A 26,392-nucleotide genomic window follows, 5' to 3' on the forward strand; every position below is an offset into this window, starting at 1 on the left:
CACAGGACCATGCGGTGAAGGCCACAGGTGGACAAATGCATGCATTTACAGAGCATAGATGCACAAACTAATGGAACCCATTACGCTGGGCGATAGGAGATAAAGGATGGAAAGAAATTTATAGAGGCTACAAATGTTAATCAAACAAGGTAAATATCACTTCAGTTTTATTACCTGCTTCATGGAGCATACATAATTATCTTAAGCTCGACCTCATGCCCAGATTCCGATCTTTGTATGAGGAATAGTCTGAATTTGTCACCTGAAAGGATTGTTTACTGGCATTTTAGCAGAAACTTTCAGAAATATTTTGGTCTTCATTTCCATGTATTTTTCAAATAGTCACTGAATTAACCCAACTTTGTTGGACTTTTCACAAGAATCTATGCTCAATCACAACATCTTTGAGGTAACAAAACATAGTGTCCAAAAGGGGGCAGGAACCAGCTACCTATAGCTATTAGCTAAAGGCCCTGCCACACCTTGACAATTTATCCAGTGTCCGCCAAACGTATTAAAAACGCTGGCATATGATGGTGTACATCTAATAAATTATTCAGCTGTCACACCTTGACGATTTATTCAGCGTACATGCTGACAGTCCTGTTTCCACCAAGTGGTTCGGGTCGGTACTGCACGGTGTAGTGTGGGTCAGAACGGTTAAGTCTGGCTTGGCTTGCGTTTCTACCACCAGCAGAACCCTTGTTTGGCAGGTGGAACACTTAAATATTGACGTGCGCGTACACTGCCTCATGGCATCTCCGCTCCACACAGACGCAAAACGGAGTAATTTAACATTATTTTATTTTATATTTGTCTTGGTGGCTCTGGGGATTTATTTGAGTCGACTGATGTTTGTTTGTAAACACTGTTGTGAATGAATGAAGTGCTGTGACTCTAAACGGTCTGATCACCCCCCTCCTCCTGATCAGTGGTGGAGGGGCCGATCAGACAGCGACACCGGAAAACCACAGAGGGACTTGCTTTAAAACGTTTTCAGCCATGACAAGGAACTAAGGTATTTTCAGACATCGTTTTCCAAAATGAGGACGCTTTATCTGGATAAGCTTTTGTCAGGCTGTGATGATGAATCTGACTGAAACAAAGAGGTAAAATTAAGACTTTATATTTACTCCATGTGTGAATGTTTCAAATATTAAAAACAGTCTGTTCGCATGAGGACCGCAGCTTTCAGCCAACCATGGACAGCATTAATGGTTGTATTTCAACTTATGAGTAAATTATAAGAAGTGTGTGTCAACAATGGCATAACGTACCTACAGCTTATGTCCTGTATGTGCCGGACGTATGAGTCATATGCTGGCATATCCTGAAAACTTTAAGCATACCCAAAATTGTTCAAGGTGCTCGGCATATTACGACGTATATCAGTACGCTTCAGTGTGCTCTTAACTTATAAAAAAAAAACTTACCCATAACTTATTAGACGTACGCCCGCATATGCCCAGTGCTTTTAATACGGTCGGCATACGCTGGCTCAGTCGTCAAGATGCGATAGGGTCATAAGATTGGTGTAGTTTGTCAGTGAGCTGAAACAGACCAGACAGCATGAATTAATTACTTTCAAGAATTTCTTCACATATTTCCTGGGTAGCAAGCAAGGATGAAAGCTAGCTAGCTGGTTAGCCTAGCCTGGTAATGACTATGGCCCAGAGTCAGCTAGCATGATTAGCTAACATGTAGCTGTCTCCAAACAAGGTTTTTGTATGTGTGTGAGTAAATAATTGCAGCATATCTTTATGTTTATTTTTAGGTCAGCCTACAAACCAGTTGAGATTCTGCTGAAACATCTATTATGTTAACGTTGTCATGTTAGCTCATAAATAGCTCCATTCGGGTAAAACAGTTGCACCAGGGGTCACTTCTATGGAGTTAAAATTGTGTCAATATTTGTAAATGCACACAGGGTGATCTACAAATAATCATTGATTTGCAAATGTGTTCAGATATCCACAAATGCAAATTTCATATTTGTAACTTGTAAATTGGTCTTTGCAAATAATGTTGTATTTGCAAATATAAAACTCACAAATACAATTTCCAGTTTTACAAATGTAATTTTTTTTTTTTTTTTTTTTTTACAAATTAAGTTTTATATTTGCAAATACATTTGCAAAGACCAATTTACAAGTTACAAATATGAAATTTGCATTTGTGGATATCTGAACACATTTGCAAATCAGTGATTATTTGTAGATCACCCTGTGTGCATTTACAAATATTAATGAGACAATTTTAACTCCATACACTTCTGGTGATGCTTAGTTCACTTGAGTACAAGAGAACTGAAGATAATTTATCTTTGCTAATCCTTAGTGCTGTGCTTCTGAAAAATCTATTCTCCTGAGTTAACCACCCAGGTTGGACTATGCCCACCTCACAAAAATAGCTATAGTGCCACACTGGACATTTCCTCTCAGTGCAAGTACGTGCTGAGTGAGAAACTATGACACAAAGTGATTCTGGTAGTACTCAAGGATCCTTCAATGAGACCAAATACCACAGACCTGCAGTCATCAACTTTGATCTATAATTAGAGTCCAAGTCTCACAAGGAGCACCAGGATCATAATTTAACCTTTATTTAACCAGGTTAGTCCCATTGAGACCGAGACCTCTTTTACAAGGGAGACCTGGACAATCATCAAGCTTCCAGTCCAACTAACCTGCGTGTCTTTGGATGTGGGAGGAAGCCGGTGCACCCGGAGGGAACCCACACAAACACGGGGACAACATGCAAACTCCACACCGAAAGGCTACAGGTGGGAATCGATCTCATGTCCTTCTTGCTGTGAGGCAACAGTGCTAACCACTAAGGGGGAGGTGATGGTCTAGTTAGGTTAAGGCATTGGGCTTGAGACCAGAGGGTCCTCAGTTCAAATCCCAGCCTGACTGGAAAATCACTAGGGGCCCTTGGGCAAGGTACTTAGTCCTAGTTGCTCCTGGTGTGTAGTGAGCGTGTTGTATAGCAGCAGCCTGACATCGGGGTAAATGTGAGGCATTATTGTAAAGCGCTTTGAGAGTCTGATACAAATGGAAAAGCACTATATAAATACAGTCCAATTAAGACACCGTGCTGCCCTTCAAGACTTGGACCATCATTCTCCACAAAGACATTAGGTCAGTGGACGTCTGTCACTGACCAAGTGTCTTTAAATTTTAAGGCTCCAAGACACATGAAATGTCACTGCTGACTTCAGTGAATCTTTGAACAACTCCAACACTTTCACCACATACAGATACACTTTTGTTGGCTTCAGTTTTGTGTGTGTGTGTGTGTCTCAGGATTGTGACTCCAGCCATCAAAGAATTCTTTGTTGAGCTCAGCACCTGTGAGAATATCTCTGCTGTTGCCTTCCACTGGAGGGAAGCACATCAAGAGATGAAGGTGGAAACCTGTTTGGATTTTCAGCCCTGAAAAAGAAGTCACTGGAGAGCGTGAAGGCTCTCGCCTGGAAGGTGGCGACTGGTGCCGACGTCCAAACTTGAGACATCATCTGTTGGCAGAACATTTTGAAACAAGAACACAGAAATAACACTGCACCCAGTCCAAGCTTCTTACAAACTGAAAACTGTATTTTGCAGACAACAAATAGTGCTTACAAAGGGATTTCTGACAAGATTTCAGTTCAAGAACATTTACACAGTCGATATAAAACTTCAGATTGGATCAGTGGATCCAGACACAGTTTGGGGAGGTGATGACTGACACTGTAGTGGGACTGGGTGACTTGGTCACATGCACATTTTCCCCCATGTGGCATCAAAAAGGACGACTTTCAAAACAGTCTCTTTGGTCTTTATTTACTCTGGCGAGTACGTGACCATGACTTTGCTGCTCCTTTGAAAAGATGACGTGAGGGTTGCAAAGTTATTCCTCTGAGCAGAAGTGGAGCTTGGTGCATACATCCTCTGTCTGGTAGCTCCGTTTCAAGAGACATAGCCTCCAAGGTTCACGGGACCCAAATATCAGGACACCCACTGACTGTGGGCCAGCATTTCGGAAGACTGTGTGAGGTCTTCACTTGACGGAACCAAACAGCAGCAACTCTTCACAGAAGAAACCCTGCTAAGGCCGGTGGAACCTACAAAAGGCAGAAGAGGGTATATGTGAGCATGGGCTACAATGTTCCCATCAAAGTATTTTTCATCCATTCATTTTCTGCCACTTATCCCAATCCGGTTTGTGGTGGCAACACACTGAGCAGCTCGTCCAACACTTTCCTATTCTCAGCCAAGCCTCTTCCTTGTGGATCCCAAGGTGTTCCCAAGCCAGCTGGGAGATGTGATCCCTCCAGCATGTCCTGGGCCTTCCCCAGGGCCTCCTTCCAGTGGGACATGCCTGGAAGACCTCAGGGGGCATCCTCACCAGATGGCCAATCCACCTCACCTCAGAAGCAACAGCTGTACTGAGTCCCTCCTGGACTAATCCTCCTCATCTTGTCCCTGAGTGTAGGTCCAGATACCTGACAGAGGAACCTCACATCCGCCGCTTGTATCTGTGACCTTGTTTCGGTCAGTACTCAAAGCTCATGAGCTTCTGGCACAGCTCTTTTTTCACCACTATAGACTGTTGCTGCATCTGCAGGACCTCAGATGCAGCACCAGTCTGTCTGTTGATCTCACCCTCAATCTTACCCATTTGTAAACAAGACCCAAAGATACTGAACCCGTCCACTTGGGGAAGTAACTGGAGTACTGAGCCAGAGAGGACAATCCACCCTTTACTGGCATCAAAGTATTTTATGGACCATTTTACTTGGATGGACAACATCCATAAAAGCATCCAGCAGCCCCACCTAGTGGGCTCTTGCAGTATAGTTTTCAAAATCGAACAGACACCGAGTGGACATACAGCCTGAGAACAACATGAAAGCATGCATACAGTCAATAAATCAGAAAGTTGGTGTAAAAATGTGCAGTTCTTTGATGTAAAGTTAGCCCGAGTCTTCAGGGTGTGAACTCACTGATGTGAAAATGTTGGCTGAAGCTCATCTTTAAATTTGCACAATGTCACACCTCTGTGAAATTGTTAGCTGACAGAAAACCTGACTGCTGGCGGTCACACTGACCTTGTCAGATGTTTGCTCGAAGAATGAACTTCCATCTCATTGCTTTTAAACTCGTTCAGCTCCTTCCGTATTGCTGCCTGCAGGAAGAGAAAAACAAACCTCAGCCCAGGCGTGCTGCTGTACGCGCTGAGGTGGTCCCTCAGAAGGAGAACCTGTTGAGGCAACGGTCTTTCCAAACATTAACACATTTATTGGTGAATTTTAGAAGACTATCTGGGATCTGACAGTGATGGTGACTTAAAGGCTGTGGCTATTCTTGCGACCGCTGGAATTGTTTGCCGACGTTCTATTCTTATGGCTTTTGGTCGCACATGTGTCCTATCTCTAAATTCGTCTTCTCCCTTTGTGCCAACAATGCAGAATGCACTTTAAAATTGGGAAACAGCAAGGCTTTTTTCGACTGGTTGTGGCTTCACTGAGATGTCTACACCTCCACAGTCCACGACCCTGAGCTTCACCGTGTGGACTGTGCAAGTGCAATCGAAATCATAAGAATATAAAGCTTGCAAAAGATTACGGCGGCTGTAAGAATAGCCACTTTGTTATTGAACTTTATGTTTCTACACAGTGCTGGTTCCCATAAATCATTAAAATCTTACAATGTTGTCTGTACTGCCTGTGAGTCTGAGTCCAACTGTCACAGGTATCCTCAATGATAGCTTGTGTTTTTGTGCCTGTAGTTGTAACACAACCTTAAATGCTCTTGGCTTAGGGAGTTGAGACATGGAGCTAAAAAAAAATTGAGAATGGACATGTTATAGCAACTGGCTTTGGCAGAAGCAACACTCACAAAAGGCACCTCACCAGAATATTTCCTCAGAACATAATGTGAGCCACTACAAGCGGACTCAGCGAAGGAGGAGGATAGCTTGGCTAAGGTAAGCTGCTAATTCTATAACCAATAATTAATAGACGAAGCCCACCAAGAAGAAGAAAAAGTTGACTGAACACTTGAGACTGGTTCCAAACGCGAGCAGTTTCCATTCAAGTCCATATTAAAATGTACAGAATTAGAGCAGAAATAAACGTTTACAGCCTGGTACAAAAAGCAGTTTGGTCTCTATAGATAGTTTCCGCCTCCATGACAACTGTACAGGGGTGCATTTTTTTTTCCTAACTTCTTAGTTTGGTAATTTAAGACAAAGGTATGCATAATTAGGGGCGTGGTTGCTTTGAGTGACAGTTGCTGTGCCCAGCCCGACTCTCATTGCTCTGGAGCATTTTATGACAAACACCGAGAATAATATGTTTTGTTGTGTGGTGAAACAAAGAAACGGATCATCTAAGACATCTCTGCTGAAATATTCGTGTTGAGTGAAACTATGTTGTATGCTAACTGTGTCAGCACTATTAGCAGCTGTCAGTAGCTTCATCTGCTTGGCCCTGCTAATGCAAGATTATGGAGAAGATCAGTGGCTCATAACTTGTGAAGTCCACACCAAAGTAAACTGTTTGAAAAACCACTGCACAGTGTCCAAGAATATGATTTAATAAACACTTGAACTGAGGTTAACCTGTTAGCTTAGCTGGTTCTGACTCAAAGAAAGGGGCATGCTCAGGCTTCTTCTTCTTTGTCTTTCGGCTGTTCCCGTTAGGGGTCGCCACAGCAGATCAATCGTTTCCATCTCACCCTGTCCTCTGTATCTTCCTCTGTCACACCAACCACCTGCATGTCCTACCTCAGCACATCCATGAACCTGCTCTTTGGCCTCCCTCTTCTCCTCCTGCCTGGTGGCTCCATCCTCAGCATCCTTCTCCCTATATACCCTGGGTCCCTCCTCTGCACATGTCCAAACCATCTCAATATCGCCTCTCTGACTGTCTCCAAACCGTCCCACCTGAGCCGTCCCTCTGATATGTTCATTCCTAATCTTGTCCATTCTCGTCACACCCAAAGAGAATCTCAACATCTTCAGCTCTGCCTCCTGTCTTTTTGTTAGTGCCACCGTCTCTAAACCGTACAACATACTATGCTCACTATCGTCTTGTAAACTTTCCCCTACACTCTTGCTGATATTCTTCAGCCACAAATCACTCCTGCCACCTTTCTCCACCCAATCCACCCTGCCTGCACTCTCTTCTACCACACACTCCATTACTTTGAACAGTTGACCCCAAATATTTAAATTCATCTACTTTCACCACTACTACTCCTTGTAATTGCACTATTCCACTGGGCTCCCTCCCATTCACACACATGTACTCAGTCTTGCTTCTACTGACTTTCATTCCCCTTCTCTCCAAAGCGTATCTCCACCTCTACAGACTAGACTCAACTTGCTCTCTACTCTCACTACAGGTCACAATGTCATCTGCAAACATCATAGTCCATGGGGACTCCTGTCTGATCTCATCCGTCAACCTGTCCATCACCACTGCAAACATAAAAAGACTCAGAGCTGACCCTTGGTGTAATCCCACCTCCACCTTGAATGAGTCTGTCATTCCGACTATGCATCTCACCGCTGTCACACTATTCTTGTACATATCCTGCTCTACCCTAACATACTTCTCTGTCACTCCAGACTTCCTCATACAATACCACAGCTCTTCTCTTGGCACCCTATCATAAGCTTTTTCTAAGTCCACAAACACACAATGTAACTCTTTCTGGCCTTCTCTGTACTTCTCCAACAGTATTCTCAGAGCAAACATTGCATCTGTAGTGCTCTTTCTCTGCATGAAACCACATTACTGCTCACAGATCTTCACCTGTTTTCTAAGCCTAGCTTCTACTACTCCTACTCTTTCCCATAATTTCATGCTGTGGCTGATCAACTTTATGCCTCTTTAGTTACTGCAGCTCTGCACATCACCCTTGTTCTTGAAAATAGGAACCAGAACACTTCATCTCCACTCCTCAGGCATCCTCTCACTTTCCAAGATTTTATTAAACAATCTGGTTAGAAACTCTACTGCCATCTCTCCGAGACATTTCCATGCCTCCACTGGAATGTCATCTGGACCAACTGCCTTTCCACTCTTCATCCTCTTCATAGCAGCCCTCACTTCTTCCTTGCTAATCTCTTGTACTTCCTGATTTACTCTCACCACATCATCCAGCCTTTTCTCTCGCTCATTTTCTTCATTCATCAGCTCTTCAAAATATTCCGTCCACCTTCTCAGCACACACTCCTCACTTGTCAGCACATTACCATGTGCATCTTTTACCACCCTAACCTGCTGCACATCCTTTCCAGCTCTGTCCCTTTGTCTGGCCAATCGGTACAAGTCCTTTTCTCCTTCCTTACTATTCTTCTTGTACAGCTCGCAATATGCCTTTTCCTTTCCTTTTCCCACTTCTCTTTTCGCCTTACGCCGCATCTCCTTGTACTCCTGTCTACTTTCTTTATCTCTCCAACTATCCCAAAATGTTTTCGCCAACCTCTTTCTCCTTATGCTTTCTTGGCCCTCTTCATTCCACCACCAAGTCTCATTGTCTTCCTTACACTGTCCAGATGTCATACCCAGTACTGTCCTAGCTGTCTCCCTCACCACATCTGCAGTACTTTTCCAATTGTCCAAAAAGTGCTTCCCTCCAACCAGTGCTTCTCTCACCTGCTCGCTAAATTTCACACAACAGTCTTCCTCCTTCAGCTTCCACCATCTGATCCTTTGTTGAGCTCTCACTCTCTTCTTCTTCTTTACCTGTAAAGTCATCCTACAAACAACCATCCTATGCTGTCTAATGACATGCTCCCTTGCCACCACCTTAGAGTCTCTGATTTCTTTTAGCTTGCATCTCCTACAAAGAATGCAGTCCACCTGTGTGCACCTTCCTCCACTCTTATATGTTAAATAGTAAATGGACTGCATTTATATAGCGCTTTTCCATCTGCTTCAGACGCTCAAAGCGCTTTACAATTATGCCTCACATTCACCCCGATGTCAGGGTGCTGCCATACAAGGCGCTCACTACACACCAGGAGCAATAGGGGATTAAAGGCCTTGCCCAAGGGCCCTTAGTGATTTTCGGGGATTTGAACCCATGATCTTCTGGACTCAAGCCCATGTTACCCTGTGCTCCTCCCTTTTCTTAAAGCAGGTATTCACCACATCCATTTCCATCCTTTTTGCAAAATGAACTACCATCTGTCCTTACCCATTCCTATCCTTGATACCATATCTACCCATTACTTCATCACCTCTGTTCCCTTCACCAACATGCCCATTGAAGTCTCCTCCTATCACCACTCATTCATGCTTGGGCACACTCTTCACCACCTCATCTAACACACTCCAGAAATCTTCTTTCTCCTTCATCTCGCAACCTACCTGTGGGGCATATGTACTGATGATATTCATCATCACCCCTTCAATTTCCAACTTCACACTCATCACCCTGTCAGACACTCGTTTAACCTCCAACACACTTTTAACATACTCTTCCTTTAAAATGACCCCAACACCATTTCTTTTCCTGTCCTCACCATGGTACAACAACTTGTACCCACCGCCGATGCTCCTGCTCTTACTTCCCTTCCACTTGGTCTCTTACACACACACAATATGTCTACCTTTCTCCTCTCCATCATATCAGCCAGCTCTCTCCCTTTACCAGTCATACTACCAACATTCAAAGTCCCCACTCTCATTTTCACCCTTCTAGTTTTCTTCTTCTCCCGCTGTTTGTGGAAACATTCTCCTCCTCTTCTTTGTCGTCTTCACCCAGCAGTAGCCTAATTTCCACCGGCACCCTGTTGGGCAACAGCACCGGTGGTGGACGTTGTTAACTTGGGCTTCAACCGATCCGGTATGGAAATTCGATTCTTAGTCTGCATAGTTGGGTTGGCTTGTTTTACGCCGGATGCCCTTCCTGATGCAACCCTCCTCATTTATCCGGGCTTGGGACCGGCACTCAGAATGTACTGGCTACACACCCCATGTGGCTGAGTTGGGCATGCTCAGGCTTCTTTGTCAGAAATGGAGCAACACACGCTCCACCCCTTTATCCGTATATGGGTTCATCGTGATGGAGCCAGAATCAGCGCTGCTACCAACATGGCAACGCCCAGATACCGGCTTCATATTGGCTGTTCCGGGTCTCTACCTGCGGGTGACGTCATGCAGGCTTTGTCCAGTATAAACACAGTTTTTGTGTATAATCAGCGGTTTTAAGTGGTTAATTTATGTTTAGTGAGGTAAATGTGCACTTTTAGCTCCACACTGAAGTGGTCTGTTCAACCGGGCACTTCTGTTCAACAGTGACAAGAAGTGGTTTACTGAGTTATAGTCTGTTATAGTATAGAGTTGTTACTGTCCCACCCAGTAACATTAACTAGCTTAGCTTCTGCTTGCTGCTGTGGTGTTTTTATTCTAAATATTAATGGCACCTATTAAACTTCTGTCCTGCCGGAAAAAGAACATCAAAGCATCTAAAATAAATCTGAGGCTGAAAAATATCAAACTTCACCTTCAAGGATTTCAGCTGCAGTCTGCGGGATGGTGGGAAGAGATAAAAAAACTGAAATAAAATGGAATCAGGTTTCCAAAACTACTAAATTACTGTCAGTTAAACCAAATTATAATTGTATGATGTGGAGGATCGATCATTGGTGCCGTCGTTTTGGGCAGTAGGTTGGTATTGACCAGGCTCAGAAATCTGGGGAAAGCGTTCTTTCTCTTTCCCTGCCACTGATGTGCCAGTGCTAGTGAACTTCCAGCCGATCAGACTGTGGTTGTTAAAAGTTCGATAAAAGTTTAAAATAACACAACAACACAAAGAGTGTCATACGCCCATCCACCGCCCGGCTCCCGTAAGTAAAGCTGGTGTTTGGTTTCAGAGTACAGCTGATAATGAAGTCTGGAAATCAGTTTTACAGAGAAAGACCGGTGCTTTAAAGATGGTATACGGTCTATTTCTATAGCGAAAGAATGCCACCTTACATTTGATAGGTGGTGCAATGAGCCCATTTTTAAAAGGAACCTTCCTCTAGTCTTCCACAAAACACCAGCATGAAGTGGATTCAGTCAAACCAGGTATTGTTTAGTTACTGGGTAAATCAAGAAGGCGCCCGCAGTGTCCATACTGGATAAGGACGATAGCCAGTTTCAATCAATCAATCAATTTTTTTATATAGCGCCAAATCACAACAAACAGTTGCCCCAAGGCGCTTTATATTGTAAGGCAAGGCCATACAATAATTATGTAAAACCCCAACGGTCAAAACGACCCCCTGTGAGCAAGCACTTGGCTACAGTGGGAAGGAAAAACTCCCTTTTAACAGGAAGAAACCTCCAGCAGAACCAGGCTCAGGGAGGGGCAGTCTTCTGCTGGGACTGGTTGGGGCTGAGGGAGAGAACCAGGAAAAAGACATGCTGTGGAGGGGAGCAGAGATCGATCACTAATGATTAAATGCAGAGTGGTGCATACAGAGCAAAAAGAGAAAGAAACAGTGCATCATGGGAACCCCCCAGCAGTCTACGTCTATAGCAGCATAACTAAGGGATGGTTCAGGGTCACCTGATCCAGCCCTAACTATAAGCTTTAGCAGAAAGGAAAGTTTTAAGCCTAATCTTAAAAGTAGAGAGGGTGTCTGTCTCCCTGATCTGAATTGGGAGCTGGTTCCACAGGAGAGGAGCCTGAAAGCTGAAGGTTCTGCCTCCCATTCTACTCTTACAAACCCTAGGAACTACAAGTAAGCCTGCAGTCTGAGAGCGAAGCGCTCTATTGGGGTGATATGGTACTACGAGGTCCCTAAGATAAGATGGGACCTGATTATTCAAAACCTTATAAGTAAGAAGAAGAATTTTAAATTCTATTCTAGAATTAACAGGAAGCCAATGAAGCGAGGCCAATATGGGTGAGATATGCTCTCTCCTTCTAGTCCCCGTCAGTACTCTAGCTGCAGCATTTTGAATTAACTGAAGGCTTTTTAGGGAACTTTTAGGACAACCTGATAATAATGAATTACAATAGTCCAGCCTAGAGGAAATAAATGCATGAATTAGTTTTTCAGCATCACTCTGAGACAAGACCTTTCTGATTTTAGAGATATTGCGTAAATGCAAAAAAGCAGTCCTACATATTTGTTTAATATGCGCTTTGAATGACATATCCTGATCAAAAATGACTCCAAGATTTCTCACAGTATTACTAGAGGTCAGGGTAATGCCATCCAGAGTAAGGATCTGGTTAGACACCATGTTTCTAAGATTTGTGGGGCCAAGTACAGTAACTTCAGTTTTATCTGAGTTTAAAAGCAGGAAATTAGAGGTCATCCATGTCTTTATGTCTGTAAGACAATCCTGCAGTTTAGCTAATTGGTGTGTGTCCTCTGGCTTCATGGATAGATAAAGCTGGGTATCATCTGCGTAACAATGAAAATTTAAGCAATACCGTCTAATAATACTGCCTAAGGGAAGCATATATAAAGTGAATAAAATTGGTCCTAGCACAGAACCTTGTGGAACTCCATAATTAACTTTAGTCTGTGAAGAAGATTCCCCATTTACATGAACAAATTGTAATCTATTAGACAAATATGATTCAAACCACCGCAGCGCAGTGCCTTTAATACCTATGGCATGCTCTAATCTCTGTAATAAAATTTTATGGTTTTATGGTTTTCACTCAGGTCCTCTTTAGTTACTGTGCAGAAACAAAACGTTTAGGGATGGAGGGACATACTAGGTGAAAATATAATTCTGTCTGGAACAGCTTTGATGATCAGGGGCATGCAAATAACACAAGGTTTATTCACATCCAGATGAGAAGAATCACAATGTGTCAGCGGCATGAGGATGCTGGGAACACCTGAAGAACACAAAGAGAACACCTGAAGAACACCAAGAGAACACCTGAAGAACACCAAGAGAACACCTGGAGAACACCTGAAGAACACCAAGAGAACACCTAGGGAACACCTGGAGAACACATAGAGAACACCAAGAGCACACAGAGGGAACACCTGGAGAACACATAGAGAACACCAAGAGCACACAGAGGGAACACATGGAGAACGCATAGAGAACACCTGAAGAACACCAAGAGAACACTGAGGGAACACCTGAAGAACACCTGGAGAACGCCCAAAGAACGCATAGAGAACACAGAACACCTGCAGAACACCTGGCAAGCACATTGAGAACACCTGAAGAACACCTAAACAACACCTGCAGAACACCTGAAGAACACCTGGAGAACACAGAGAACACCTGGAGAACACCCGGAGAACGCCCGAAGAACAAATAGAGAACACCGAAGAACACCTGCAGAACACCTGGAGAACACCTGGCAAGCACTTTGACAACACCTGAAGAACACCTGGACAACACCTGCAGAACATCTAGAGAACACCTGAGGAACACCTGGCGAACACCTGAAGAACACCCGGAGAACACCTGGACAACATCTAGCGAACACCTGATGAACACCTAGAGAACACCTTGAGAATACCTGAACAATGCCTAGAAAACACATAGAAAACCCCTGAAGAATACCTGGAGAATACCCGGAGAACACCTAGAGAGTGAGTGCACGCTGCACAGATCTAATTAACATTATTTATCCTTCTGAAGCATTCAAAAGAAAAACCATGTTTCTGTGTCATGGCGTCGTGTTTGTTTTGGAATAGTGACCATAGACAGGTTTCTTGTGATTTAAAGACAGCAACAGGACATTACATATAAAGTGAAGTTGCCTGCAGGAGATTGTGACGTAGACATCTCTGAGCGGCTGTCAAACAGTGTCGTTGGACAGAAAGCCGGCCTGCAGGTCCGGCAGTACCACAGAACGTCTGCAGGTACCTTGTCAGCAGCTGACAGTCGGGTCCACGGCTTGTCGGCACGCCGGTCATAATCCTGAGCTTTGGCCACTTCCACGTAGTCGCTGAAACGAATAAGGATCTTTCTGTCCCGCAGCTCGTCCACAGTCGGCCGCTGGTTCAGCTGCAGAAGCAAAGGAAGGTCAAAGTGAGGAAAGCCCCAAATGGTAGCTTCTCATTAAGACAAGCTCAGTAATGAATCCAAAGAGCAGCAAGTTCAACACTCTGCTGCATATTTATCTGGAAACATAGGGGGGGGGGGGGGGGCTGTTTTAACGGCACCAAAGTCTGCAAGTGCGCCCTCAAGTGGTGGGCCCCCATGGTTACCAGTTACTCCAACTGATCAACCCACCCAAACCAGTCTCATGACTTTCCGAGGCAATTCCTAACCCTGTGAACACTGACAGCATCCTGATGCACCATCTGTACTAAGAAGATACGCTGCATATTAATGAAACCTTCATTTTCAGCTAATAATGAAGAATAAACCACAACCACCAGGACCAGGACAGTCATAAGAAACCAGACTAAATCTAGGCTGGACTCTCCCATGTGTCTTCTGTCAAACTGGAGCTTAAGTGTCACATCATCTTTGGAATAAAATCTTTATCTGTTCCAGCATGAAGCTGTATAACTGCTGACTGATGCAACAGAGAGAAGTTTCAGGATGGACAGGGTCTCCAGTCAAGAACTACTTCAGAGCTGTGCAGGGTCTTGGTCTTCTTGCACCATCACTCATATTTTGAGAGCTGCCTACTCCAGACACATGCACTCTACTGCAGTACCATAGTGTTTGTATTTCTTCATGATTACAGAAGAAAGTAAGATGTATACAGACACCAGGGACTGCTGGAGTCCGTGTTTATCCCCAGATTCCATAGCGTGAAGAGCTTCTGACTCCCACTGGATGGGATACTTCCCCAGTCTGGTACCAAGTGTGGTTCCTGTGTACAGCTGGGTGGACTGGGCTGAAGCAGACAAAGTATCTTGTCTAGACCAGGAATCATTCATTATTTTTATTATTATTACAGGTAACTGCTTTTCATCTTACAAGATAAACCCACAGAACAACACTGACCTCTAATGGCTAAAAAAGAAATCACCACACAGTAAGAAGTGATGAGGACAGAAGACGGATGATTTAGAGTGGCGTGTGTGGAGTTGACTGTCACCGTGCCGATGCACAAACTGACAGAATAAATAACGCGGGCGTTTACCTTTCTGTTGAGCCGCTGTTTGATTTCCCGCCGCTCCTCCTGTTCAATCTGGTCATTTCTCTCTGTTGAACAAAAACAAAGAACAAAGTTTAACCAGAGCATGAGACAAAGATCTGTAGCCTTCAGCTAAACTGACCAAACGTGGATCAAAGCTCAGGACTGACTTTATTCAGGAATATCTGAACCCTGTGGAGATGTTCACGTGTTTAACACAGCTCGTTGGTCTAATCATCCTCATCATCAAGACTCAGGTCAGGACTCGGATCAGAGCAGATCACCAGACAAAGACCATAAGTAGGAGTGGGCGGGGTTTGATGGTGCCGTAACTCCCAGAAGATCCCACAAAAAAGCCAGTATTTATCATTTAAATTTTGTTTTCAGCCTCTGATTCAGACTTTCTCTGTCAGACAGACGGTTTCCATGGCAGCCATGTGTGATTGCGGCAACTGAGTTCAGCCTGAGAGGCCATAAAGACAGAAAATCTACATCAAGGCCGTGAGCGACACGTCGTCCCTACGCTTTGATTGATGCTTTTAAATTAATCCACATGAAGTTTTCTGTCTCATCACACCATTTTTATTATTATTTTTTTTTTTTTTTACTTCTGCAGATATTCTGGGTCACAGCAGCCAAAGTGTCTCAGACACTTCTGGTGGGACAAAGTGTCCTGGTGGACACAGCCCGAAGACTTCACTGTAACCACTGAAGACTCATCAAAGTATCAGTTCAGACAGAAACAAAGACCACATCCACCACCCCCACAGAACCGCTTTGGTTCCTGGATGGCAACCGCCCAGACAGACGGCCCGGTCCTTCTCTGCCTCTCCAAAACAAGCATCTATCTGCCACAGCCAGCTGAAATGTGGGTGTGTTCTTGACATTCTCCAGTTGCTGGTCTCCTCCTCCACACTGAGGCACCTGCATTCTGGATCATGCAGAAAAAACTGGACTATGTGTCCAAAATGTTAAACTGACACTTCCTCACCATGCCAGTGGTACTCTTCATCTGAATCTCCCTAAGTAGCAGCTGTACCCAAAGATCCTCCAAAGAGACCTGGTACCAAAGACATCCAGTCCACAGCTTAGGTCACTGGTTAGTGTCCAAATCTCACAACCATACGGTAAGTCAGTTAGCACCAGGACCCTAAAGTCTTGGACCGTCGTTCTCCTGTAAAGATATCAGGATTAGAAAACACCTCTGTCCAGCGACCTCATGATTCCATAAGGGCTTCCCAGGTGTTTCTCGATCACCAGAGAACTCGAGGACCCAGAGACATGAATGTCACTTCTGATGACTGAATCCAGGAAGTCAGTGAAAGCCTAGATCAAACCCTGTATCCGAATACTCATACTGGCATACTATATCAGAGGCAGAAAGCCGTATGCGCACTCCAGAGTGTCCAAATACTCTGTAGGTATTTCATGGTACAGTTGTATGTAAAGGTTTGGGCCCCCCTGATAATTTTCATTATTTTCCTTTATAAATCATTGGTTGTCTGGATCAGAAATTTCAGTTAAATATATCATATAGCAGACAAACACACTGATATTTGAGAAGTGAAATGAATTGTATAGGATTTACAGTAATTCTTTAAACAAAATTGGGCAGGTGCATAAATTTGGGCACCCTTGTCATTTTATTGATTTGAATACATTTAGCACTAATTACTGGAACACAAAACTGGATTGGTAAGATCATTGACCCTTGACCTCCTTACACAGGTGAATCCAATCATGAGAAAGGGTATTTAAAGTGGCCATTTGCAAATGTTTCCCCTCTTTGCATCTCTTCTAATGAGTGGCAACATGGGAGCCTCTAAACAACTCTCAAATGACCTGAAAACAAAGATTGTTCAACATCATGGTTTAGGGGAAGGATACAAAAAGCTATCTCAGAGATTTCAGCTGTCAGTTTCCACTGTGAGGAACATAAGTGAGGAAATGGAAGACCACAGGCACAGTACTAGTTAAGGCCCGAAGTGGCAGGCCAAGAAAAATCTCAGATAAGCTGAAGTGAAGGATGGTGAGAACAGTCATAGTCAACCCACAGACCTGCTCCAAAGACCTATAACATGATCTTGCTGCAGATAGTGTCTCTGTGCATCGTTTAACTATACAGCGCACTTTGCACAAACAGATGCTGTATGATGCTGTAATGCAGAGGAAGCCTTTTCTGCGTACACGCCACAAACAGAGTCACTTGAGATATGCTAAAGCACATTTGGACAAGCCAGCTTCATTTTGGAATAAGGTGCTGTGGACTGATGAAATTAAAATTGAGTTATTTGGACATAAGGGGCGGTATGCATGGCTGAAAAAGAACAGAGCATTCCAACAAAAACACTTGCTACCTACAGTAAAATTTGGAAGTGATTCCATCATGCTGTGGGGCTGTGTGGCCAGTGCAGGTACTGGGAATCTTGTTAAAGATGAGGATCACATGGATTCCAGTCAATATCAGTAGATTCTTGAAAACAATGTTGATGAATCAGTGACAAAGTTGAAGTTGCGCCGGGGCTGGATCTTTCAACAAGACAATGACCCTAAACACTGCTCAAAATCTACTAAGGCATCATGCAGAGGAACAAGTACAATGTTCTGGAATGGCCATCTCAGTCCCCAGACCTAAATATTATTGAAAATCTGTGGTGTGATTTTAAGCAAGCTGTCCATGCTCGGAAACCAACAAACCTGAGATGTTTTGTAAAGAAGAATGGTCCAAAATACCTTCAACCAGAATTCAGACTCTCATTGGAAGCTATAGGAAGCGTTTAGAGGCTGTTATTACTGCAAAAGGAGGATTGACTAAATATTGATGTATTTTTTTCTGTTGGGGTGCCCAAATTTATGCACCTGCCTAATTTTGTTTAAAGAATTGTTGCACACTTTCTGTAAATTCTATAAACTTCATTTCACTTCTCAAATATCACTGTGTTTGTCTGCTGTATGATATATTTAACTGGAATTGCTGATCCAAACAATCAATGATTTATAAAAGAAAATCATGGAAATCATCAGGGGGGCCCAAACTTTTGTATACAACTGTAGCTGAGCAGTGCCCAGATAATGTTCTTCCTCCATAGTGTGTAAAAGGACAACAGTGTAATATCCCATGATGCAGCTGGAGCCTGGTAACCAAAGAAGACCTTTTATGGGAAAATTCAAAGAGGACAACAGCAACACATGAAACCAGTAACCGTATCCAATCATCCATGGCATTGTACAAAAATAGCTCAGGAACCGTTTAAAAAAGTCTGCCACAGCAGGTCAAAGGGCAGATAAGATGGCAGCACCTTAGTATGTCCTCCTACTATTTCCTCACTTACATCTAGCACGTACTACAGTAATGTTTGGGTACTGTAATGTTTGTCTTGATTGAGGACAGTTTCAAACCCAGACACTCAGAGTCCTCTCTCAGAGCGTCCAATGATTCCTCACGATCACAGCATGGTCCACGAAGCCAAGATCAATAAGCCTTTCCTCACCAACAAAAGCAGTGAAGCTGCTGGTTTTCATAACCCCAAGCAACACCCATGTAAGCATTGAACAGTGTAGGACCCAGAACACATCACTGGTTTTCAAGGGGGAGAAATTCTGAGTTTCTGTCCCAGTTCCGTCCGGCACTCACATTATCTGTGTATCGGCTGGTTATGATGCCCGGTAAATTCTTGGGGATCCCACAAATCCTCAAGATGTCCAGAGAGCAGTCTCACCAACTGAATCAAATGATTTGGGAAAATCAACATAGGCTGAAAAACAAACAAACAAAAAAACACCCGGACAATATTGTGCTCTATGAGTACCCACACTGCTGTTAATGGAAGACTTCTTGGCTGTTCCCAACATCAGAACTGAAACCGAATCAAATTAAGAACTCAATGATACTCAGAGAGCACAAACCTCTGCCACTGCTACATATTACCCACAGCCACCTGCAGTTGGCATCAAGCACCAATCCTGGTTTCCTATGGATTCAACTATATGCTAAAAAAAAATTCATCAAGATCCATTCATATCTTTTTCAGTTCAGTGTTGCTGTATCTCTAACATACTTCTGGATCCATAATATATTCCAGATCAATTGAAAAATTACATGAACATAATATAAAACAAAGGTTTGAGTTAAACATTGCAATGTGCCAAACATTCTTCTGGATCTCAGTTCCAGAAAAATATTCCTGATCACATCCAGAACTGAATCATTATGTCCTGGAACATAACGTATCAGCATGCCAAATTCACTGAAATCCGTTCATTACTTTTTGAGTCATCCTGCTAACAGGCTAACAAACAAACAGAATTCCTTGGCAGAATTCCTTGTAAGTACTTTTCCTGGCACAGAGAAAAAAAAAACCCTCTGGAGCCGCCACTGACTGAGACACATACATCAAGATTTGCACAGTGGTGGGCAGAGTTCTGGTAATCCACGAACCGCTCACCCCTTTGAGTCTGGTCTGCTTGAGGTTTCTTCCTCAGAGGGAGTTTTTCCTTGCCACTGCTGCTCTGGGGGTTGGTAAGGTTAGACCTTACTTGTGTGAAGCACCTTGAGGCAGCTTTGTTGTGATTTGGCACGATATAAATGAAAATAAAATTGGAATTTAAATCAAAATCGCTAATTATCTAAGTTAATGTTTTCATTATCAGACCAATTAGCTTCCGATAGCTTTAGGTCCGATAATTTTTAGACCCCTAACATATTTTTGCAGGAATAGCGAATAAAGCTAAATTAAATTAAATGTTAAAAAACATTTGTGAAGTCTGAAGTCAAAGATTTTAGCACCTACCTGTTAAATGTTTCCTAGCAGACATACAGCTCTATCCTCTGCAGGCAGAAGAGAGCTGGTTACAGGAGAGAAAGGAAGCAAAAAGAAAAAAAAGTAATTTTTCTTTACGCCATAATGACTCGTCGGAATATCACACAAGTCATCAACAGGCATACAGTTTTAACTTATGGTTAAAATTTTAACCAAACTAATTCCAGACAAGTTATTTAAATTAATGTCACATCTGGGTTTTATAAGGTGAAAATATCAGCTATATGTTTTAGTTTTAAAGTAATGCACTAATTTGGAAGGTTTTAGTGTTTGGACCACACATGCTGTAGTGCATTATGGGTAATGTTTCACAAATGCATTGAGATGCTCTGATGAGGCTGCACTTAAACCACTGCACATGGACAACAGCATTAAACTCTTGTATATTGTGCCTAAAACTCTTGTGAATATATTCTCTGGGTTTATAGACATTGTTATTGTGTTTGTTTTATGCCAGAAGCTCAGGTTGTGTGAGCTGTGATAGTTTCCTCTTTACTCTTTAACGTCCTGTTTATTGTACTTTACAACACTGTTTGTATTTGTTCCAGAGTAATATATATAAGATGTCTGAAATTCGGTTTGCGTTTATTAAATTCCACGCAGATTAAACATAGCAGACACGGATTATTTGGAATATTTGTTTTAGCAATTTATCAGGGTCTCTACTGCCATCTACTGGCTATTAGATGGCAGTGTTCGCTCTGAGATATCCCATAATCCTTTGCATGGCAGAGAGTTGCTGCAGTGTAAACAGCACAGAGAATCCACATGACGACAATTGTAATTTTTTATGCTTTTCATCGCGTTAATAAAAGGCTGCAGCAACTCTCTGGTGTGCAAAGGATTATGGGATATGGCCAATACTGCCATGAACACTGCCACCTACTGGCCAATAGAGACCCTGAAAACTTTGACTGAACCTGAGCTTCTGGGATGTTTACATAAAACAAACACAGTAACAACATCTACAAACCCAGAGAATATATTCACAAGAGTTTTCAGCACACTATACAAAGAGAAATTTAAATAACTTGTCTGGAATTAGTTTGGTTAAAATTTTAACCATAAATTAAAACGGTATGTCTGTTGATGACTTGCATGATATGCCAGCGAGTCATTATGGTGTAAAGAGAAATTGTCTTTATTTTAACTCGTCCGCCTCAGTCACAAGGTCTCTTTTGCCGAGAGAAAGGTTTGTTGTTACGCTGGTTCATTGTTGTGTCAGTAGCTGCTAGTGTACTGAAATCAATACTGAGGTTATCAGATTAGCTTTTTTCTGTAACTTCTGCTAAATTTTTGAGGGGTTTATCAGTTTAGCTTTATAAAAGATACATTTTCAGTTAGCGGATTAACTATTATTGAAGCTAACTTGGTTAGCTGTGTCCACCACTGGATTTGCACTTATTAAGTGCAACAAGAAACCACAATCGATGATTCTACATTTTAAACCAAACATCAGCGGGGCTGTTGACCAGGATATAAGAGTAAATTTGTGCCTCCATTCTTTGGATGAATGGAACTCATGACTCAGTTATTTACATTTTGACAACAGGCTGAAGAGAGTGTTGCCTGTCGTCAGGAGGCGTGTCCCAGAGTGTTGCCTGTCGTCAGGAGGCGTGTCCCAGAGTGTTGCCTGTCGTCAGGAGGCGTGTCCCAGAGTGTTGCCTGTCGTCAGGAGGCGTGTCCCAGAGTATTGCCTGTCGTCAGGAGGCGTTTCCGTGCAGCTGCGTGTGCTGATGGCGCCTGTCTGACACAGATGAACAGCTGCTGAAGCCTCACATGTGGCCCGTGTTATTTGACATCATCATGCTGATGTTTGGCCACAGAGGTCACTTCAGTTCATGTCAGCGTGTCATTCTCGCCTGAACAACCAGACACTTGATCGAGTGCACGTCTCAACTTACAAAATGACTTCACGCTCTTCCATCTTAAAGCTGACCTGGTTCCTGTGAACCTGAGGGACGGGCTGTTGAGTCTCTCTGCTGACAAACTGACGGCGGGTGTAAACACAGACGGGGTTTGTGTTTTTTAGCTCTCAGCTGTCCGGCTGCTCGGGGTCGTCTCAGCAGAGCTGGTAGAGATGCGCACTGGGATTTAACACCTTTTATTCCAGACATCCTTCATGATGCTCCAGGTCTGCGGGGAGAAACCTGCTCCACGTATGAATCAGGAACGACTCTGCTTCTCTGCAGAGATTTAACGGGATCAGGCACGCACAGAGCGGCACGGGGAAAATGTAACACCTTCAAATGCCTAAGAATCCTTTTAAGATTTAAGATCAAATGATGCTAGTGACATCAAAGCAACGCACTAATTAGCATGTCCAAATTTTAATGGAAGTAGTTTGATTCTGAAACAGCAGTGTTTGTCTCCTGACCATAACTCAAATACAGCTGCTTTAAAGTATACACACACTACTGGTGTCAATATGAACTGAACTGTGTTTAATTCTCTGGTGGTTTCAGAGGTGAGGGTTTTATTTTCATTATCATCAGCGATCATCCGTTATAAGTCACCGGAGAACGGATTTATTTACGTCCAGAAGTGTATCGCTTAAGTCAACTAACACTTCAACACGGCCAGGAATTCCAGAATCGACTTTATCATTATATTTAATCATTTCCTCAAGAATATAAAAAAAGTGCAAAAATGGCCGTCATAGTGTCCTGAAGTGACCGTTTCAAATGAATTGGTTTTGTCCCACAAAACGTCCAAAAACAGGCAAACAACAAACAAATGATTGATTTATGGAGAAATAGAATAAAAAAATTAGAGCACTGCGCCTGTAGAGCGCAAATCTCCACCAACACAAGTTTCCAATTCCACAAAATTTTACCTGGGAAAAAAATTTCAAGGTCAAAGTCCTGTTAGAAGTGTCTTTTCAAAAGATAAATTAGATGTGATCAGCTGTCAGGAGGATGTGTTTAGTTCATGAACTTGAGTGTTTTCTGTGGTAGTGTCAGATTTTTTTTTTTTCTTTTCTGAATTCTTTTTCAAATAATTTTTTGCACTTGGATTCCAGCTGATAACTGGAAAACAAACACGCATAAAATTGGAATCTCCATCCAGTTTTGGTGGTGTAGGTAAATCCAGGACAGAAAAAAATGAGAGTGAGGCACTTTTGATTAAGATATTAATGCAAAATGTGCACCAAATGGGCTTTTCAAAATGAAATTCAAATCCACAATTTGGATCAGATCCTGATTAAACCTTGTCAGGTGATAGTGAGGTCCAGTCTGCACCTCACTTTCAAATATAAGAGTGATTGGGACAAGTTTGATTAAGATATAATGTAAAATATACGTTAAATGGGGTTTTCAATGTCATATTTAAATGGGCACAAAATCTGTAATCTGGATCAGATCTGGATCAAACTTTGTCAGTCGCTAAAGGATACCATCCTACATAACAAATTTTTTTATCTTTTTTGATGGAGATATAAATTTTTGAAAATTCATTCAATGTTAAAAAGAGGAATTTTTCAAATTTTCCAAGATTTTTCCTGACTGACAGGATATGAATCTTCAGTATGAATTTCATAATGATATATGAAAAAAGTCTGGGCTCCAGGCTGTTCACAAACAGACAAACAGAGGCTAAAACATAAACTCCTCCAAAAACAATTCGTAAGAAGCTGGAACCAAAACTATATTTGGAACTTTTCATTGACAAATTAACCACATTATAATGTGGTGATTGTCACAAATTAAAAAAAAACATGATCACTTTTGCAGCCACTTAGTTTCACAGACAAGATTTGCACCAAATATCCTGAGAGTTCATTTCAATGAATCATTAACAAACGTTTGTCCTCAAAACAGACGATAATAATAATAATAAATTTGATCTGGAAATGAAAAGACCAAATTGTGACATAAAAATAAGATGAATCATGATGAACAAACAGTACAAACTTTTATAAAGTCCCTGCTGAAAGCGTGGAACAAAGAAACGTGTGAACACATGCAGAATGAATGAGTGAAGGCGAAGCTGATGGACTCACGTTTCAGGATGTTCCGGCTCTCCAGCTCCTCCACCGCCGGCCTCTGGCTCAGTCTCCTGCGGAAAAACACCAGGATTTGGTTCTGGACCATGTTAGTCCTCCTGTGTGGGACTCCTCAGCACACTGAGCGCACAACCAGTGTGCACGCAGCGCCTCCCAGCCGCACTGATTCCATAGTCACAACATTCTGGGCTCCACATCAGAACAAAAGCCCTTAAAGCGAACAACAGCGAATTCACCGAGGAGCCAAGTTTGGACAGAAGCTGCTGGTGATGCTGAGCGCTCGGTGAGCTGATCTGAGAGCAGCACAGCGTCCGCTCCACAGCGGAGTGACAGCTGAGCGAGGGGGCGGGGCTGACAGCTGAGTGAGGGGGCGGGGCCAAGGACAAGGCTGCACTGATCTGACCACACAGGAGGTTCCCCCACGCATTTCTCTGACACACACACACACACACACACACACACACACACACACACACACACACACACAGTGTGCAGTTTGATAACAATGTCCACATGAAAGAAAACACGTGTTGTTCCTTGTTCTACATTCTGATCACAGCTCACAGCCCTGATCACAACATTCTTGGGGGACAGACCTCAGACAAGTTCAAAGAAGACTAACCTTGGACCTATTTTAAGAGGTTAAAAAGTCACATTCTGTGATTTACAAGGCATTTTGTGGACGTCAGCATGCACGCTAACTTCTGCTCTTGTTAAAAGCTCATGTACGCACACACGCACCTGCACATGCCGTTAAAAGTAACAGTAAGACCCTTCGGCTGCTCCCTTCTTTGCACTCGGGGGCGCCACAGCAGATTCTAGGTGGATCTGCATGTTGATTTGGCACACGTTTTATGCCAGATGTCCTTCCTGACACAAATCCACATTAGAAATGTGGCATGGGTGGGGTTTGGACCCGGAACCTTCCATACTGAAACCAAGCGCACTAACCACGTACAACGTAAATACTATTAAAGACTGACTGATTGATAGAGGAGCTCTATTGAACATGTACAAATTGTACATAGGTCAGGGGTCATATGTTGTTTTTCCTGCACTTTGCATTGATAGATAGTTTGGGTTTCATGTGTGACATGATTGAAATCCTTCAAAATTCTGTGTCTTGTATGTTTTAAATGCTACAAGTGAACATCTGGACATTCTCTGTGGGACACGTCCACAGAGGCCCTGTGCAGCAGGTCCTCTCATTTAAAGTGACAGGCACAGAATTAATTGCAGCAGCAGCATGTCTGCAGAGTTTGATTTTGTCCAGGTGGTCTCCTGCAGCTTTGTAATGACTTCTTAGCTATTGAGGTTCAGGAAGTTACAGAACGCTGAAATTAACATTACAAGGCAACATTTATTTCTAGTATTGTATTAGTGAATATAAATTCTGGCATTAATTTGATAGAGTGACATTTGTTAATGCAAATGTCAAGAAGCTAAACATATTGTATTTGTAGAATAAGGAAACACAGAACATGTTCGCTCTTTTCCACACCTTCTTGCTCTTTTCCACACCCTCTCACTCATTTCCATGCCCTCTCACTGTTTTACACGCCCTCTGTTTTACACGCCCTGTGTTTTTCACACCCTCTCATTGTTTTCACACCCTCTCATTGTTTTCCAGCCCTGTTTTCCCACCATCTCTGTTTTTCACACCCTCTCTCATTTCCATGCCCTCTCATCGTTTTTCACACCCTCTGTTTTTCACGCCCTCTCTGTTTTCCAGCCCTCTTTCTGTTTTCCCACCATCTCTGTGTTTTTCACACCCTCTCTTTCTTACACCCTCTCTCTCGTTTCCATGCCCTGTCATTGTTTTTCACACCCTCTGTTTTTCACACTTACATATTTTGTATTCAGATCAACATTTATATGAACACATCAGCTGAGATTATTTTAAATACTCGTATATCATAATGTCATGACAACATTTATACAGTGAGGCAAATAAGTATTTCATCTACTGTTGCAAGTTTTCATATATATACACACACACACACACACACACACACACACACACACACACACACAGGAGGAGAGTCCGGACGACTGTGCCCGACTGTGTGAACTACAGACAGCTGTCTGAGGCTTTTGAATGCGGCTCGATGTTGCCGGAGTCTAAGTCGAATTTTCATTCGGACGGCATTTGGGCTCATTCTGCCTCTAGCCAGCCTTCACACAGATACTGTGAGTGCTGAAAGGAGACAGAGATTCTGAGTTTTTCCCAGTGAATTCTGGTGTTCCTCAGGGGTGTGTACACTGGTCAGTGCTTGCATGGACCAGATGTTGGGTCAGATTCTGGAAACCACCAACTTTTGTTGGTGAGTAAAGGTATACTGACGGACTTTGTGGATAATGCTGTGATGTGAATCAATAGATGCCCTGATTGCAGCACTCGAGAAGCCTATCCCAGCAGTCACTGGGCAGGACGCCAGTCTGTTACAAGGTCACATATAGACAGACAAACACATTCACACCTGCATGCACAACTATAG

General features: G+C 42.9%; 1 protein-coding gene across 1 annotated transcript in view; it reads right to left on the bottom strand.

Annotated features, from left to right (window-relative positions):
• Nucleotides 1–3,575: 3,575 nt before the first annotated feature.
• Nucleotides 3,576–26,392, bottom strand: part of phactr3b (phosphatase and actin regulator 3b) — a 166,266-nt gene continuing 143,449 nt past the window's right edge. The window contains exons 9-13 of the mRNA XM_034167497.1: nt 23,892–23,947; nt 15,075–15,136; nt 13,841–13,981; nt 5,093–5,169; nt 3,576–4,105 (exon numbers count right to left, since the gene is read on the bottom strand). Coding sequence (XP_034023388.1) covers nt 4,090–4,105; nt 5,093–5,169; nt 13,841–13,981; nt 15,075–15,136; nt 23,892–23,947 — 352 coding nt within the window. The 3' untranslated portion in view covers nt 3,576–4,089. The remainder of the gene's footprint in view (nt 4,106–5,092; nt 5,170–13,840; nt 13,982–15,074; nt 15,137–23,891; nt 23,948–26,392) is intronic.

Source organism: Thalassophryne amazonica, chromosome 3 (assembly GCF_902500255.1).
Source record: "Thalassophryne amazonica chromosome 3, fThaAma1.1, whole genome shotgun sequence".
NCBI classification, from domain to species: Eukaryota; Metazoa; Chordata; class Actinopteri; order Batrachoidiformes; family Batrachoididae; genus Thalassophryne; species Thalassophryne amazonica.